General features: G+C 48.7%; 1 protein-coding gene across 1 annotated transcript in view; it reads left to right on the forward strand.

Moving 5' to 3' along the window:
- The first annotated feature begins 2001 nt into the window (after nucleotides 1–2001).
- The window catches only part of LOC134203638 (serine/threonine-protein kinase 32B-like), a 44885-nt gene continuing 28840 nt past the window's right edge, over nucleotides 2002–18046 (forward strand). Inside the window, exon 1 of the mRNA XM_062678521.1 lies at nucleotides 2002–2208. Coding sequence (XP_062534505.1) covers nucleotides 2028–2208 — 181 coding nt within the window. The 5' untranslated portion in view covers nucleotides 2002–2027. The remainder of the gene's footprint in view (nucleotides 2209–18046) is intronic.

The following is an 18046-nucleotide window of genomic DNA, read 5'->3' on the forward strand; positions in this document are numbered from 1 at the left end:
TTTTTATGAATCTACTTAGATCCACCTAAGATTTATATACGTAACAAAAGAGTAAAAGTTACTGAAGCTAATTATATAAATAACAGCTGACACAATCTGTTACCCTGAGAGGTGTATTAAACGGTGTACTGTTGAAAAACTATAAAAGCTGATATAGCACTTTAAATGAAGAGATAGCGATTTGCACTCTTCTACGACAAAATGTTTTCTCGAAGCACCAACAACTTTGCAGAGCATTGGTAAAGATTAAAATGGAAAAGAGAGAGTTTCGTCGATAATGCCGATGTCCCACTTTTTTCAAAACCATCAAACTGTGCGTTGGAGGATCAGAACTTTCTTGCCGATACATGCAGCTTATATTTATACATCTACAAAGCCCATTGTCGAACCCCACCACGTCCTAGGCCCACAACTCGCAGTGGCCTGAGGATGGAAGCAAAGAAACTTCATAGTCAACTATCGTACTAAAATTTTACGGGTTGGATAATAACTGTGGAAGTGCTTAGAGAACACTAAGCTGCGATGAGGCAATATCCCAGTGGGGGATGAAGTGCAAATTAGAAGAAGAAGAAAAAGAAGACGAAGTGCTCCGAAAGCAACCCGCTCTACCGTAAACTCCTTTACCATCTCGATTTCATCGTCATCGTAACCATTTTTTCTTTTATTTGGTATTTTCAAGTGGAATAGGGGAAGTGGGGGTAGCACGCCCATAGGGGTTAAAACGCGCCACCCCTGAATAAGGTTAAATATCCCCATTTTGATTATTTTCAATAGTCTATACGATAAAGCAATGAAAATATTGCCATTGGATACATATATTTCATGATTTTTCTCTAGTTATACATGAAAAACTCGAAAAAACGATTTTTGCGTGTTTTGATGCAATTCTAGCTCGGTGGAATTTAGTCTTTCTGTCGCTGTTATACATTGATAAATTAATAATTGAGCCATGAGCCATGCTGCTTACTCGTGTTCTTTATGTTCCACACGAAATCGTCGTCAAAAATGGTTTTAAAACGATTTTATGGGCCTTCAAACTTCTGAGGTCGGTGTGGGGCATTACGCCCATGCTCATTTCGTATGACCGAAACAGCTGAAACATTCGGTTAATTGCCTTAATGTAGGCAATTAAAATGAAAATCAGTACGATAAGCACATGCGCGTTTTAACCCATTAACTGGCGCATCTCACCCCGCATGATTTCAAAATCATTTTTTTTCGGGTGCTTTTTGAAAATCAAATTTCTGTGCAATAAAATGGACAATTAGATATCTGTTATCGGTAGTCAGTCGCAGATATGCTGTTCTTCAGTATGCGCTGATGAAAACTGGCTGAAATAGTGGTTTTCATTGATAAAAATGGCATTTTCCTTAACGTGGGCGTCCTACCCCCAGTTCCCCTATAATGTGATGATACTGACACAGTCATTCTAGTGATTGGTTTTGTTAAGTTTGACGCTGTAATCGGTTTGCAAATCAAATTCTTTAGTCTGTTGTTGATTTCTATTACTCTCATCCAAGATTTAGACTCAAGATGGCATGAGGGCTCTTCAACATCGTTTACTCAACCTATCTCTGTTAATGCGGATAAAGCTTCCATCTTCACTTTATTCCAATGTTTATACTGGCCTGCGAAGTAGCAATCAATTTGAATTGCTATTGAGATGGTAAGCCGTCTACAATATACTTCAGACTTTATTTAAACACCGCATCGGAATGTTCCTTTCTTCTTTTGAAACGTTCTTGCTACCAATATCCGCGCCTATAAAAATGGCCGTTTTATTAGTTGTAAATGTTCAACCCAACAGACACCGTCGTTGTCGCTGCCGATCGTAAGACTTAATTTTCATGTCCCCAATTGAACTTAAAATGTTTGGCTTACGGGTGTCGCTGTAGTACCGACCGACCGACTTCTATTATGACGAGGAAAAAAACTGCCGCCTCAAAGTTCTAACGCCGCCGGAAGGAAGCAAAAGCAAAGCGTCGGCGGAACAGCAACCAACAGCACACAGCACGCTGACAGTAACGATGGGCCGTATTTTAATTATTTTCCTCTATCCGCTTCTATCTCTTGTCGTTTCAGGGCACGCACATTTGACCGACTTCAATATCGCGACCCGGCTGCCACCGGATGGGTTGGCCTGCAGCATGTCTGGCACCAAGCCGTACATGGCCCCGGAGGTGTTCATGTGTGCCTTAGAGGAGATCGGTGAGTATCATGGGCCATGTGTGCGTGTCAGTCACGAAGATGGGGGAAAACTACTGTGGAAAATGCCATAAATATGGATTATTACGATCCGGACTGAAATGGGGCTACAAACTGAAAAAAAAACTGGAATATGAATGAAAATCTAGACGAATGGTAATGGGAATACGTGCGCACATGGGCTTTCACAACGGGGAATGGGCCTCCACGGTTATTACTTCGGATCGAGTATGCCCACACAGAGAGCTAACGAGTGCTCCAGCAGCATGGGATTGTGTATATGTTGTGCGCCGTGCGGAGCCCGGAAGCGATATTAAATTTTTGCATTTTAATTTAATAAACAAGCGATGTCGAACGATGATAATGATACGGAATAGCTTCCGCATCCGTAAGTTTCCGCGGGCAATATTTGCAGCTGGAGGCAGTCGAGGAAATTGATGCTTTGAAGTTTGGCAAAATCGATGGTTTGTGTGGGCGGGGAATTTGATTAAGTAGCGCTTCGACGTAGATGAATTAATTATGGGTGTTTAGTTTAAAATTAATATATTTGAACAGCAGCATTAGCATAATAATAATTTTGCCATGCCATGCCTAAGATCATAAGATTTCAATAATAATTCTTGGTAGATTTGACAGGACATTAGCATACTGAGCTGCAAATAGCAACCGATTGCCTTCACAACCTTCCAAAACTGATGAATTCGTTGAATTCGCAATCAACGGGCATCAAAGAGAACACACTTCTGAATTGAGTATATAATATGTATGGAAGAACTAGCTTTGAATTATTTATAAGCAACAACATAATAATATCCTTGCTGGACTGTCAGTGGAGGACATACAGAATTTTAGTGCAATATTTTTTTATTCCTCAAACCATTGTTGTAATGACGAAAATGGAATTGGTCTTGGTTCAGTCAAGATGAATATAGTAGTAGGTGCTCCAACCTGCCAAGTTTATGGAAGAGAAGAAGGCGGGGGTGAAAAATTCATTTTCGGTGCAAAACGACAACAAACCGGCTGGCTTTCCCATACTAAAATCCAAGATGGCTGAATCGTGAATTTGGCAGATTGGAACACCTAGTGGTGTATTCATCTTGGGTTCAGTCTTCAGATTTTTTTTCCTAATGAACATTTGCTATCCAACTTTTATGCTAGCTATAAACTTTAATCATGACAGATGGATTTTATATTATAATCGAAGTAGGCTTGAATTCTAGTTTGTTTTGCTATCTGTTAAAAAATTTCACTTACGGATAAAATAAATGCTACAAATCGTGGTAAATTTATTGTGGTATATTTGTTTTATTTTCGCCTTTCTCGTATACTAAGTATACGTAAAGGCTCTATGATCGCTCCCAAAAAAACTTTTTATAGAAGGCCCGGAGACCCATAGTGTTATATACCGATCGACTCAGTTTGACGAATTGAGGTGATGTCTGTGTGTGTGTGTCTGCTCAACAGACTTCCTGGGTTGGACATCCAGAAAGTGCGGAGTTAGGGACCACCTCCAACAGCAAACGAGGAAGGCAGGACTACATCCCCGACCCGCTAAACCGTTTCCATTGCCGCCGAGCCCATCGTCCCTTCGGTACAACCAGAAAGTAATGCTTCAAAGGGGGGCCAGTGCACAATGCACCCTCGAGGTTAACTGCGTGTCCTTGCAGCACGGAACATCGTGACTCGCTGTTTTAGAAGAACACCATGGTATCGTGCCAGCGCATTGCCAGCTTTCCAGGTGGCCTTATCACGCCCTATGTCCTCGGAAGGTGGGAAGGGTCGACTTCGAGGCTGCTTCCTTCTGCACGGCACGCATCAAGAATGGTGATGCCGCGTGCACTCCGAATTGACCTCAGAGGGACAGAGGGACTTGCAGACGCGGTGCCTCCGCCTGCTCCAGCCTTGACGAGGACTCCTTTCCGTCCATGAAGCCGACTCCGAACCCTTGGACCACCTCTTATTTACGCCTGAACTAGCCATTCCTCGAGTCCACGCGCCACCTTCTATGTAGCTCCGAGACGATTTGGACGATAGCCGATAAAAAGGCGTTCCAGCCAACTACATCTTTACACATCCTCCGAACTAGGTTGTCCGGAGTAGTGTCCAGACCACATGTGGCAAGCATGTGATCACGCATTGTGCGAAAACGTGGGCACACGAACAACACGTGTTCCACCGTTTCCTCTAAACCTGCGCACACCGGATACTCAGGCGAGTCTGAGTGTCCGAACCGGTATAAATAATGTCTGTAAGAACCGGGGTCAGGTGGTTCCTATGTGTCCATCTACTCTTAGTCAAAACTGTCCCACGCACGCTGCTATTTGACCATTGAGGCCAACCTGACAGTCCTACGGATGCCTCTCGTGCCGCGCATTTCGAAGCACTCTATGTCTTCACCGATAATGATGTCAATAGGCATCATACCGGTGATGACTCAAAGTGCATCGTGCGGCACGGCACTGTACGCGCTCGCAACTCTTAGGCACATGAGCCTATACATACTTTCTAACTTCGTTCTGTAGCAGTTAATACGCAGGGCCATGCCCCAAGCTGGCCCCCCCCAGTGACCTCAGTGTGGAAAGAACGAAACTAGGCAGAAGCTTGCGCTTGCTTGCATAAACCGTCAGCGAAGCCGACGATTACCACGCCCACCGGGAACTTGAACCTCAAAACACCGTTGTAAATGACGTTCCATAACACCGGACCCAGTATGGAACCTTGCGGAACCCTGAGGTTATGTCAACGCAGTTCCGACCCGCCTCCCTGTCGTATACCAGTACTCGATTCTGGAAGTAGCTTCCGAGAATCATGTACAGGTACTCGGGAATTCCAAGACGCAGGAGCGCATCTGCAATAGCTGCCCAACTGGTACTATTGAATGCATTCCTCATGTCGAGAGTCACTACTGCACAATAGCGAAATCCCCTCCTCTTACGCTGGGTAGCTATCTCCGCGGATTTGGTAACCGACAAGATAGCGTCTACGATCGACTTACCCTTTCGGAAGCCAAACTGGTTACTCGATAGACCATCCGCACCCTCCGTGCGTATCAACAACCTGTTGAGGATGATCTTCTCGAGCATCTTCCCCGCCGTATCAAGCAGGCATTTTGGTCTATATGCCGACGGATGCTCCGGTGGTTTTCTCGCCTTTGGCAATAAGACCAAGCTCTGCCTTTTCTATGCTTCAGGGAAGACTCCCTCGTCCAGGCATCTCTGCATGACAGATCTCGGAATACCATCCGGTCCTGGCGCCTTACCTACACTAAGGGACTGTGCAATCCCCGCAAGTTCCGCCACAGTTACTCTTCCCTCGGCGGCAACCCTGGCCTCTGGCAGCTCCACAAAGTGAGGCCTGGGACTTGGGTCGTGACGTGGGAAAAGCCCCGCGATGATCCTCTCCAGCATCTCTGGAGACCGCTCTGTAGGGGCCATCGCCCCACGTGTCTTGGCCATTACGACCCTATAGGCGTCACCCCATGGATTCGCGTTGGCAATTTGACACAGGCCCTCGAAGCAGGATTTTTTGCTTGTCTCAGTCTTCAGAGTGGCTCTAGCAGCCACGAACGGCACCCGTCATTCAACACGCTCCTCTTCTGTGCATGCTTGCTGCATCCACCTCCTTGCCCGTAGGCAGGCGCGGCGCAGGTTCGCAATTGCTTGAGTCCACCAGTAAGCCGGTGGCATCCCATTCCTAGGGTGAACTTTCCTAGGCATGGTCGCATCGCATGCACGCGAGAGTATTGTTACCAGCTGCTCGCCGCTCAGACTGAGAGTATTGTGCTCGCGGCGGAGCGCTTCCTTAAACACCTCATCGTTGAAGTATGATGTCTTCTACATACGAGGGCTAGGCCTCACCCCTTCTTCCGTCCGTTGAATGCTGGTCGTATGGTCGATACTGTAGCGAACCGCCAGGTGGTAGCTGTGAGTGTAGCCATCATCTACCCTCCAGTTAGAACTACTCGTTTGGCCAGGGCTCCAGAACGTAACGTCGATAATCGACTCGGCCCCGTTCCAGCTGTAGCTACTTTTGGTACCGACATTAGCCAAGTCCACATTCAACATAGCCAGTGATTCCAGCAGGATCTGTCCCCGTTGATTCGTGGATCGGCTTCCCCATGAAGTCCCCCGCTATTACCACCGGCCTACGCCCCATCAAGTTAGGCGTCAAACAATCTAGCATTCGACCGAACTGCTCGATTGACCATCGAGGAGGCGCATAGCAGCTGCAGAAGAAGACCCCATTGATTTTGGCAATGATGAAGCCCTCGTGTGTCGAAGACACCAACTCTTGGACTGGGTATTTCCCCGTTGTCCATATCGCCGCCATTTTAGACCCATCGGTGACCCAATTACCGTTCCTGGCGAGTACCCGGTAAGGATCTGCTATGATGGCGATATCCGTCCCCCATTCAGCAACTGTCTGACACAGCAGTTGCTGGGCTGCATCACAGTGATTCAGGTTTAGTTGCGTTACCTGCACTGTGATTTTTCAGCACGCTTAAACACCGGGCACTTCGAACCCCCCATGGGGTGCTTGCTGTTCGCAGTTTTGCTAGAACAAATCAAACAATTGGGAGGGCAGTATGTTCCTCCAAAGCTGTGGCAGAGCTTGCTTCTGTCAGGACCTTTGCAGTCCCATTCCAGGAACGGTTCCAGGCACTTGAAGCAAACTTCGGGTTGCTCGTATATGCCCACAGGGCATACCGACCATCCCACCTTGACGCTCCCTAACTTGACTACCTTGGAAGCGTGCGCTGCAGATAGCCGGACCAATGCTACCTGTCTCCCTGCCGGACCTTTCCGTAGTCGAATGGCTGCGGTGGGCGTCTCCACTTCACACTGTTGTGACGAGCTCTTCGACTTCGATGATCTCGTCCAGGTCTTTAATCCTTCGATTCACCTCCGTCGTGAGTGCCCTCTCGCCTAGGACTTCCTTCGCCAACTTCTTGTAGGTGGCGCCCTTTGCGAGACGCCCCGCTTCAGCTCGAGGATCATATCGCCCATATGGGTACGTCTTATTCGACGTACATCGGTGCCGTGTTCACCGAGCTTGACGACACTTCTCATTGCCTTCAGGACGTCCGAGTACTTAGCCTCGTCCGTTTTGATGACTAGGGCATCACCCCTGTAGCGATTGGCGCCTACCCTAGACTTCTTGCTACCCTCATTCGCATGGGCCTGCTTTTCGGCCCTTGACGTCTTCGGTTTCCTCTTGTTCTTGACCAGGGTCCAGGAGGCGTCATACCCCTCTATTTCCCTGGTCTGGTGCGGCTGATAGCTCTCAGCCTGTTGTAACCACTTACCACCGTCTTTCCTGGGTGGACGGACCTTTCCAGGTCCTACCTCCCCGGGTTTTGGGGGTACCTGGCTGGGGCTCAGCTTTACAGCTCCACTACCCTTGTTCGGGGTAGTAACCCTCCGCGTTTTGGAGCGGCCCCCAGGGAGCTAATCCCCTGGAGACTGTCTCCCCCGTTTTTGTGTCTGCTCCGTTGGAGCAGTGACCCCGACGTGCTGGGTAGACTTTGGCACCACCGTCTTCGCTGGCACGCCCTCGGTCGATTCGACCTTGCCCGAGTCGGCGAATCCTTGGGCCTCAGTCTGGGTAGACCTCGAATCAACGGATTTCACGGGTTTACACATCGACTTTCAAAGTTTCAGCAAGCTCCTCTTGGGGTCCTTACTGATATTATGCTTCGATGACGTAAAGTCGATGATGGCGTCCAGCTGTTCCGTCGCCACCTCGAAGGCCGAAAGCCCATCGCGTTTGCGGTTCATCGCCCCCACAAGCCATGGGCCGTCCATAACCTCTACCGGCGTAGCCTGGGAGATGGTTAGGTGACCCACGCTGGTGCTGCGCACTGGGCTGCCGACTATTGCCTATGACCTCCTAGGCGGAGACCTGAAAGGTTGTCACCTACACTACTACCACTAATTGAAGAATTGACTTGGTTTTCCATTTTGGTCCCACGAGTTGCTCGGGAAAAGAGGTCCACCACGCCAGAGCCCAGCATGACGCGGTAAGGGACAATTGCTGTGGAGGGTGCCCAGGTACCCCACAGGCTCCGTTAAAGGCCTAGCTCATTATTTCACCCCCCTGGCCATGCATCCGCTCGGCACGGGTCGCTTAACGCCTTGGGATTAGGGGTTAGGGACGATGGTCCCGTTGGTCGCACCACCTCACTCTAGCTGATGTTAGAAGGACAACAGTGCCCAGGCTGCACTACCAGCTAAGTACAAAACCCTTAACAGGCGGTCGATTGTCATCAGAAGAACCGTGGAAGCGTGAGATTGGAACTTGTGAGGACCAGAGCTGTGTAGGTCGCTCCTTCTCAGATGTCAACTCACCATTTTGGCAGCCCGTGTGTATGTGTGTGTGTGTGAGTGTGTATCTGTGCGCACCCACCCAAAAAAATGAAGCAAAAGTGTCACTCATTTTTCAGATACTTATCCTTAACCGATTTGTTTGCAACAAGTTTCATTCGATGCAAAATATTGTCCCATTGTTTCCCATTGAAAATTGGACAGACCGGACTATGGACTCAAAAGTAAGGGTCAAAATACATTTTTTAATAATGCACGCGAAAGGTTAGGTGGATTATTCAGGGTTTTATATATTATGTGGAGTGTGTCGGTGAACCTCCGGTGGTCTATGGCAGCCACTCTCGTCAGCGGCTTTCTCGAGCCGCAGGCCAGGGCGCCTTTACTCCGCATTCGACGACCGCTAAGACCAGTGACATCCTTGAGCCGCACAATCTGGCCACCATCGTCGCAAAAGCAACACACGGCGGCAGCAATCCATCGGCCTTTATCGATTACCATGATTACCATCGCAGGCGAAGTCGAAGCGTCCAAGTTACCATCCGAAGAGTGTAACACGTTATTCGATTGATAACCAAAGTGTTGTCTATCCCAAATTTGTCGATTTATGGTTTGTGTTACGGTGGATAATGCCGAACCCATCTAGGCGGTGTAACGGGATGGATTTTTGACAACCCGGTCACCGCGGTGGTTATATAGTGTATGAACTAGAGGCCTGAATAAGAGAAACGCGGATAGAACATATGTCTCTGCCAACACTGCAGTGAATCTCACTGCCAATTATGTACGGAAAAGGACACGGAAAGGATGGTTAGCTGCGGCGGCTGCAAAACGTGGTGGCATTTTGAGTGCGTTGGTGTCAACGACAGCATTGCGGAGCCGGACAGAACATTCACTTGTCCGAATTGCCAGCAGCCTTCGCTGGTCATTCCTACGGTCGTGGAAAATCCCGACAGCAAGTCGTATAAATCGGTTAGTTCATCCGGCAGGACCATGTTCCAGTGCTCGAGCGAAGAGAGCACTACTACAGTTAGACAAGCTGGAGGCACAGACAGCTCTAGCTCTGAAGCGTTTGGAATTAGAGAACGAGAAGCTGCAGTTGGAAGAAGAAATACCTGAGAAGTCGTTTCAATTGCGGGAAGAGATGGTGTCGGACGATAGAAGCGATACACGGAGCGAGCTCTCGGAGCGCAACTCTCGCAGGAAAGCAACACTCGAACAAAACGGATACCGGCATTCCGATTGAAACCACGACGACGTCCAGAATAGAAGAAAGTCAGGGCGGCGATTTGCAGCCGACTGGAGTCATTTTGGACAGGATATTAATCTTGAAGATAGTGCTAGGGCAGTTCCGCTAGGAGGTATGATAGGGAGAACATCAGAGGTCGTTAAACATACAGGCGCAATTAGAAAGTCAATATTGCCCGTTGCTCCCCCTGTGTCTTCCTCACCTATTTTGAGCGGGAACAAAAGATACTCTCTTGAATTCGTTTCTCCACCTCCCATTCTTGATAGTTCTCTGAATAATCTCAATAACAATGACATTACGAACTCCTTGCCTATCTCCAGTCAAATTATCAGTTGACTTGATAGTGTAAATCGTGGTGTTACTTCTAACAGAGTGGCTGCAAATCCGCCCGTTAGGGAAGGACTTTTGTCAAAGCGGTTCGAGCCATTGCCTAGTAAAGCCTGTCCACGTTAAATTTCGGACACTCATTATCCAATGCTATTTTTTGAAGTTTTCACAAACCACTGAGAAGATTAATTTACATTACAGCTGAATCTCTCCGCTTTATGTGATTCTTCGAGCATATTTTCATTCTTGTCAAAGTGATGAAATGTCTACAAATCAATTGGACATTGTCTCAGTGTCCGAAATTTAACGTGGACAGGCTTTAGTCATCAACAGGGTTGTAAATGTTCGGCAGCACTGGATGAAGGTGATGTTTTTTATATCATGTTTTTATTTTCTTCCTGCTTTGAAATCAACCTCACATTCCCGGAGAGGCAGAAAAGTAAACAACAGAACTCACATCACCCACTGCGCCGCGAAGATGAAATTTACCACAGCAAAATGTACACATTCACCCAGCAAATTAAAAAAAATCACCACGCGTTTAAATGGGCCACTCACAGTCATACGGTAAGGCGCGAACATAGCAGCTTGTCAGAGCGACTTGTGAGTGGCTGAATGCGAAATTGAACGGTCAGTGTTAGAAATGATTTTTCGGCTGTACCCAGTCGCACTCACCACGGCGGCGATGAAGGCGACTGCAGATTATACTGAGATCCATGTTTTTCACTGCATTGACTGTGAAATATTTCTACCCTGGTCATCAAGAACTGCCGCCGGCGGTTCTTCAGTCGGAGCGATACCATGGGGAGAGGGTGTCAACCATAACAAGGCAACCAATGCTGGATCCAAAAATGGGATCCAGGCCGAATGGCTGAGGTCCAAGTCCGCAACAAATCGCAGCCAGGCAGGTAATATCCAAGGATCTGCTGACTGACTGAGCTTTTCATCAGCTCGTTTATCAACTCTACCGACGCGTGTGGGTACTCAGACGCGGAGAATCTGGCTAGGTTGCAAAGGTGCTTGAAAGAAAATGCTCTTGAGGCGGTGGGCAGTCGATTACTGCTCCCGTCTTCGGGGCCCAGTGTTATTGCTACACTAGAGACTCTTTACGGTAGACCAGAGGTACTAATATATACGCTGCTGCAGAAAGTACGTGGAACTCCGGCTCCGAAGCAGGATCGAAGCAGGATTGGAGACTTTGATTGGATATGGGATGGCGGTGCAAAGCCTCAGCGATCACCTAGTGGCAGGAGGGCACCAAGCCCACCTCGATAACCCGATGCTGCTGTTCGAGTTAGTGGACCTAGCAGGCATGAAGCTAGACTGGTCACTGTATAAACAACGGTGTACGGTCGTGAATATACTGTCATTCTCGCAATACATGGCAACTTTGGTGAGAGCAGCGACGGACGTAACTCTACACTGCGAACCGAAGCATCCACAACAGTTGCAGCAACGCGGTAACAAAGATATGAATTTTTGTGGCGCGCGTTCCACTGAAGAGGCAACTAAAGTGCCGCGGGAAGAAGATGTCATCTGCAAAGACAAGACGGAATCACAGTGCCCCCTGTGCGTAATCTATAAGGACCCTAATCATCGAGTGAGAAACTGTACCGTGTTTGCGAGGAAAATGTTGGACGAGCGTTGGAAACCCACGGAACTTCTGAGATGGTGTGGTATCTGCTTGGGTTTTCATGGCAAGCGTCCGTGCAGAACTCGGCAGGAGTGCGAGATCGATGGATGTCAGCTTCGGCAAGAGAAAATGGAATCGAAACCAGGCCAGTCTAGCGCGATTCCCAACCACCACTTTGTTGGGAAAGCGGCACTGTTTCGTATTATTCCGGTGGAGATGCACGGCAATGATCGGTCTGTGACAGCCTACGCGTTTCTGGACGACGGATCGGCAAAGACCTTGGTGGACGAGGAGATCGCGAAGGAGCTGGGAGTGACTGGTGAAACGCTGCCGCTGTGTCTGTAGTGGACTGCCAACGTAAAACGAATCGAAGCGAATTCACAGCAAGTTGCATTAGAAATATCAGGCGAAGGCGGCGAAGCTTGATTTCTCTTGAGAGACGTGCGGACGGTACGCAAGCTGGATCTGCCACGACAATCACTGCGTTACTCGGAGTTAGCACAGGGATTGCTGATTAAAGGATACAGAACGCTCTGCCTCGAATCCTCATCGGAAACGACAACGCGCATGTTACAGCGATGCTGAAGGTTCGGGAAGGCCAGCCAGGAGAACCTATCGCAGCTAAATCGCGACTCGGGTGGACCGTCCACGGATCCCAAATCGGAGGTGTTACTCACGTGCACAGCTTCCATATTTGTGAATGCCGGGATGACAAGAAGACGCTGCAGGATCTATTGAAGCAGTACTTTGCGGTAGAAAGCCTGGGTGTCGACATTGTGACATATCCGGAGTCGGAGGAAGTGCGGCAGATACTGGAAAATACTACGAAACGAGTAGGGCAACGGTTCGAGACCGGACTGTTATGGAAGTACGAATGTTTTGAGTTCCCGGACAGTTACGCAATGGCGGTTCAACGGCTGAAATGTTCGGCGTATTAGTAGAGACCCAGTGGTTGGCGAGAGTGTTCTGCAGCAGTGGTCCGAATATCAGGCAAAGCGTTACATCCATAAAGCGACCCCGAGGGAGCTCGAGGAAGCAGATCCGAAGCGGACGTGGTATCTACCGCTAGGAATCGCTATTAATCCTAAAAAACCTTCGAAAATTCGAATATCTTGCGACGCGGCGTCTAAAGTAGACGGCATCTCGCTAAACACGATGCTCTTAAAAGTACCGGACCTACTGAACACGCTATTGGATGTCCTCTTCGGATTTCTAGAAAAACGAATCGCTATTTGCGCCAATCTGAAGGAAATGTTCCATCAAATTCAGATTCGGCCGGAAGATCGCCACTCTCAACGTTTACTATGGAGAGAAGATTCAACTAAATCGCCGGACGTGTACCTTATATGGATGTCGCGACGTTCGGAGCAGCATGTTCACCCTGTTCGGCACAGTTTGTTAAGAACCGAAACGCCAAAGAGCATTCGTTGAAGTATCCGAAAGCGGCTGATACCATAGTACGGAAACACTACATGGATGATTATCTCGACAGCGTGGACACGATCGAGGAAGCAGTGAAGATAGCATTGGAATTTAGGCATGTTCACTCCCTCGGGGGATTCCACTTGCGAAACTGGCTGTCAAATTCCAAATTGTACATTTTCGTCGATGCCAGTGAAGAAGCGTACGCATGCGTAGCGTATTTCCGGGTGGAGTTTCCAGGTGGAGTGGAGCTTGCGTTAGTTGGAGGGAAATCAAAAGTAGCGCCTCTGAATACAGTATCGATCCCACGACTCGAACTGGTGGCTGCAACGTTTGGAGTACGGTTCCTGAAATCCATTCGGAACGGGCATTCGCTAAAAACCGACAAAGCTGTTTTATGGAGTGACTCCGAGACTGTGCTGGCATGGATAAATGCAGATCATAGGAACTATCGACAGTTCGTCGCATGTCGCGTGGGTGAAAAACTGTCTAAGTGGGACGTTGGGCAATGGCGATGGGTGCCGACTAAGGAAAACCAGGGGAAAACCCGCCTATCTCCTAGTGACTTATGGTTTAGAGGACCAGCTTTCTTGTGTTTGCCGGAAGAGAAATGGCCCAATGAAGTGGAGCCGTCAAAACAGACGACGATGGAAGAGTTGCGGCCATGTCTCGTGCATACGGAGACGACTGTGGATTTGGTGATCGACTGGGCGCGCTTCTCCAATTGGACACGTTTACTACGTTCTGTGGCATTTGCTCTCCGATTTTCCCAAAATCTTCGAAAAAAGGTGAATAAGCAGTCGACGACGGCTGGACCGTTGACATAGCAAGAGCTGGTGCTAGCGGAGCTGGTTATATTCCGCTTGGTGCAAAGCGAGCAATATTCCGACGAAGTAGCCGTCTTACACAAGGAGCGAAATCAGCAGATGATGCCGAGTTCAGCAATCTTGGAGCGTACGAGTAAGATCCGAAATTTAACGCCGTACATAAACGACGACGGAGTGCTTCGGTCGGAATCGAGAATCTCCGCTGCGACGTTCGTGTCACATGAAACCAGATTTGCGATCATCCTTCCGAAGGAACACTTAGTGACCCGACTGCTACTACAATGGTATCATCGGAGATGGCTACACGCAAACGGGGAGACGGTAGTGAATGAAGTGAGACAACGCTTCCCTCCGTGTTCAGGTGCGCAAGGCGGTAAAATCTTGTCATGAGTGCAAAGTGAAAATGGCGGTTTCAGAAGTTCCCCGAATGGCTCCACTTCCTGCGGCGAGACTAAAACCGTACGAGCGTCCATTTTCTCACGTGGGCCTCGACTACTTCGGACCGATCGCAGTTCGGGTAAACAGGAGCACGGTGAAGAGATGGATAGCATCAAGATGAATACACAGCTAGGTGTTTCAATGTGCTCAATTTATGGACGAGAAGAAGGCGGGGGTGAAAAATTCATTTTCGGTGCACAACATAAACAAACCGGCTGGCTCTCCTATACTAAAATCCAAGATGGCTGAATCATGAATTTGGCAGATTGGAACACCTAGTGGTGTATTCATCTTGGATAGCATTGTTTACTTGCCTCACTACGCGTGCCGTTCATCTGGAGATAGCCCATTCGCTTTCTACCGACTCTACTACTGCCACTTCCACTCAACCAATCAAAACTGTCAAAACATACTTCAAAATATTTATAAAATAATTTGACACTTTAAACTAAAGATTGAATTCAATCTGCATAAAAAAAATAAAAAATTCAACCCCCGCCAACAAAGCCGACATCTGTTCCACACACCGTAATCACTTTTCCGGCGGTACTCGGAGCTGCCATCTCCCATTCACCTCTCCGAATCCTAATGCAAATGCATCGTCCCCCAAACTGCGTCCGTATGCACGCTGATATATTGCCGCACGCTCAACATGGATCCATTTTTCATCCGTCCTGGCCGTTGATATTATTGTTGTCCAAAGCTGTTATGCTAACTAATCCTATTTGGAATCCCCTCGTTATGCTCCTTCGAGCTGGCTCACTAAGGCACATGGCTCAGCCAGCTAGCACCGAACCCAATATTGAAAACCGGTCAAGAGTCCGGAAAAAATGCAACGTCAACCAGCACACACAACACGTCCTGGAACGATAAATATGGAACCTGGTGTTTGTCGTCGAAGTATGGACGAATGTGGGCGGTGCAGGTAAAAAGTGCATTTTTCATTCGGACAGCCAGCCCGACCCTTTGGATGGGAAAGTTTATTTTCACAGGTGAAAATGCAAATGAAGAAGCAGTTGTTGCAACATTGACCACCGACTAAAAAAAACGTAATTCATCTCTTCTGCTGTGGGACGGAACTTCTCTTACGCGCTGGAATTTCCGCCAGTCATGTTTCCCACACCAACCCATACCGGGGCAAATCAAAATCCATCCAGGTTCACATAAATACCAAAACCGCGGGAAAAACTATCCTCCGGGAAATCTGCTCCAGTGTGTTTTTCCATTTTTCTCGCTGCGAGTATTCCAAGCGCGCCAGCACCAGACGCAGCCTCGTAAAGTGAATTAAATCCCACCGGCGGGCGCTGGCTTTGAAGTGCATTAGGAAATGAGGCCAAATGGATTTGTTGCGAAGTGGTTTTCCGGCATGCATGGGTGAGGCAGAGTGGCCCGAACCCATCGTCGTCGTAGTCGTCCCTTTAACGGACAACTTTTTCCCTTTGTTCTTCACTTGTTTGGGAAATATGACGAGTGCTCTTTGTTTTTGGTTGTTGTTCACGGAAACAGGACACACGGGAGCGGCCAAAAGGTTGAAGCTTTTTACCGATGGGAACGAAACGGTGGTATTAAGTCGAGTGGGTGAAAGGTACAAGCATCCTTATTGAACATCGGTGGAAGCCACGAGGAAAACTTTGGTTTCTGTGGAATTGTTGACCCTTCAAAGAAGCACAATGCAACTAGCTATATGCCGCTTTTATTGGAAGTTTGGAAGGGAATTCCGGAAAATTATAGAGTGGGTTATTGGAGAACTAAATCAAACAGTTTGGTACGATGTTTGATATGGTTCGTCGAAAGTTGGATTATGCTTTAGACTTCGTTCTAGTTCTTTGTTATAGGCTGACTTTATAAACTTTATAAAGAAGATTTAAACGTTGTTGAACGAAAGCGAGTTGGATACCGAATGGAATGGATTTTGATTGGATTGGAATGACCTGAACTGACCTGGACTGTACCTGGACTGATTTGGATTGGACGGATTGGATTTGGACTGACCTGGACTGACCTGGACTGACCTGGACCGACTGATCGATGGACTGGACCTGGACCGATTTGACTGGACCTGGACTGACTGGACTGGACTTGGACTGACTGGACCGGACTGAACCGACTGGAACTGGGATTTGATCTGGATCTGGACCGACCTTTGGATTGACTGGACTGACCTGGACCGGAATCTGACTTGACCTGGACTGGATTTGGACTGACCTGGACTGACCTGACCGACCTTTGACTGGACCTGACTGGACTGACGGACTGACTTTGATCGGACTGGACCTTGACCGGATTGATCGGATCTGGACTGGACCTGGACTGACCTGGACTGACCTTGACTTGGATCTGGACTGACCTGGACTCTGACCTGGACTGACCTGGACTGATCTTGACTGGATCTGGACTGACCTGACTGGATCTGGACTGGACTGGACCGATCTGACTGACCTGGACTGATCTGGACTGGACTGACTGACCTTGGAAATGACCTTTTGAACTGACTCGGATCGGACTGACCTGACTGGATCTGGACTGGATCTGACTGATCTGGACTGACCTGACTGACCTGGACTTGATCGACCTGACCGACCTGGACTGATCTGACTGGACCTGGACTGACCTTGACTGGATCTGACTGGACTCTGACTGACTTGACTGGACTGACCGGACTGACTTTGACTGACTGGACTGACCTGGACCGATCTGGACTGGACCTGGACTGACTGGACCTGACCTGGATCTGGACTGACTGGACTGACCTGACTGGATCTGGACCGACCTGGACTGACTGGACTGGATCTGGACTGGATCGACTGACCTGGACTCTGACCTGGACTGGATCTGACTGACTGACTGACTGGATCTGGACCTGACTGGACTGGACTGGATCTGGACTGGAATCTGACTGGATCTTGACTGACCTGGACTGACCTGACCGATCGATCTGGATCGACTGACCTGACTGGACCTGGACTGACTGGACTGACCTGGACTGACTGACTGGACTGACGATCTGGACTGATCTGGACTGACCTGGACTGACCTGGACTGGACCTGGACTGGACTTGGACTGACCGACCTGGATTGACCTGGACTGACCTGACTGGACCTGGACTGACCTGGAACGGATCTACCTGACTGGACTTGACCTGATCGACCTGACCGACCTGGGACTGGACCTGGACTGACTCTGGACTGACCTGGACTGGATCTTGGACTGACCTGGACTGACCTGGACTGATCTGACTGGACTGACCGACCTGACTCGACCTGGATTGACTGGACTGACCTGACGACTGGACTGACCTGACTGGACTGACTGACTGACCTTTGGACTGGATCTGATCGGACCTGGACTTGACCTGACTGACCTGGACCGACCTGACTGGACTGGACTGGACCTGACTGGACTTGACTGGACCTTGGACTGACCTTGACCTGACCTGGACTGGACTTGACTGGATTGGACTGGACTTGATCTGACCTGGACTGATCTTGGACTGGATCTGGACTGACCTGGACTGGATCTGACTGGATCTGGACTGGATCTTGGACTGACCTGGACTGACCTGGACTGACCTGGACTGGATCCTGGACTGACCTGGACTGATCTGGACTGATCTGACTGACTTGG

Source organism: Armigeres subalbatus, unplaced genomic scaffold, assembly GCF_024139115.2.
Source record: "Armigeres subalbatus isolate Guangzhou_Male unplaced genomic scaffold, GZ_Asu_2 Contig2026, whole genome shotgun sequence".
Lineage (NCBI taxonomy): Eukaryota > Metazoa > Arthropoda > Insecta > Diptera > Culicidae > Armigeres > Armigeres subalbatus.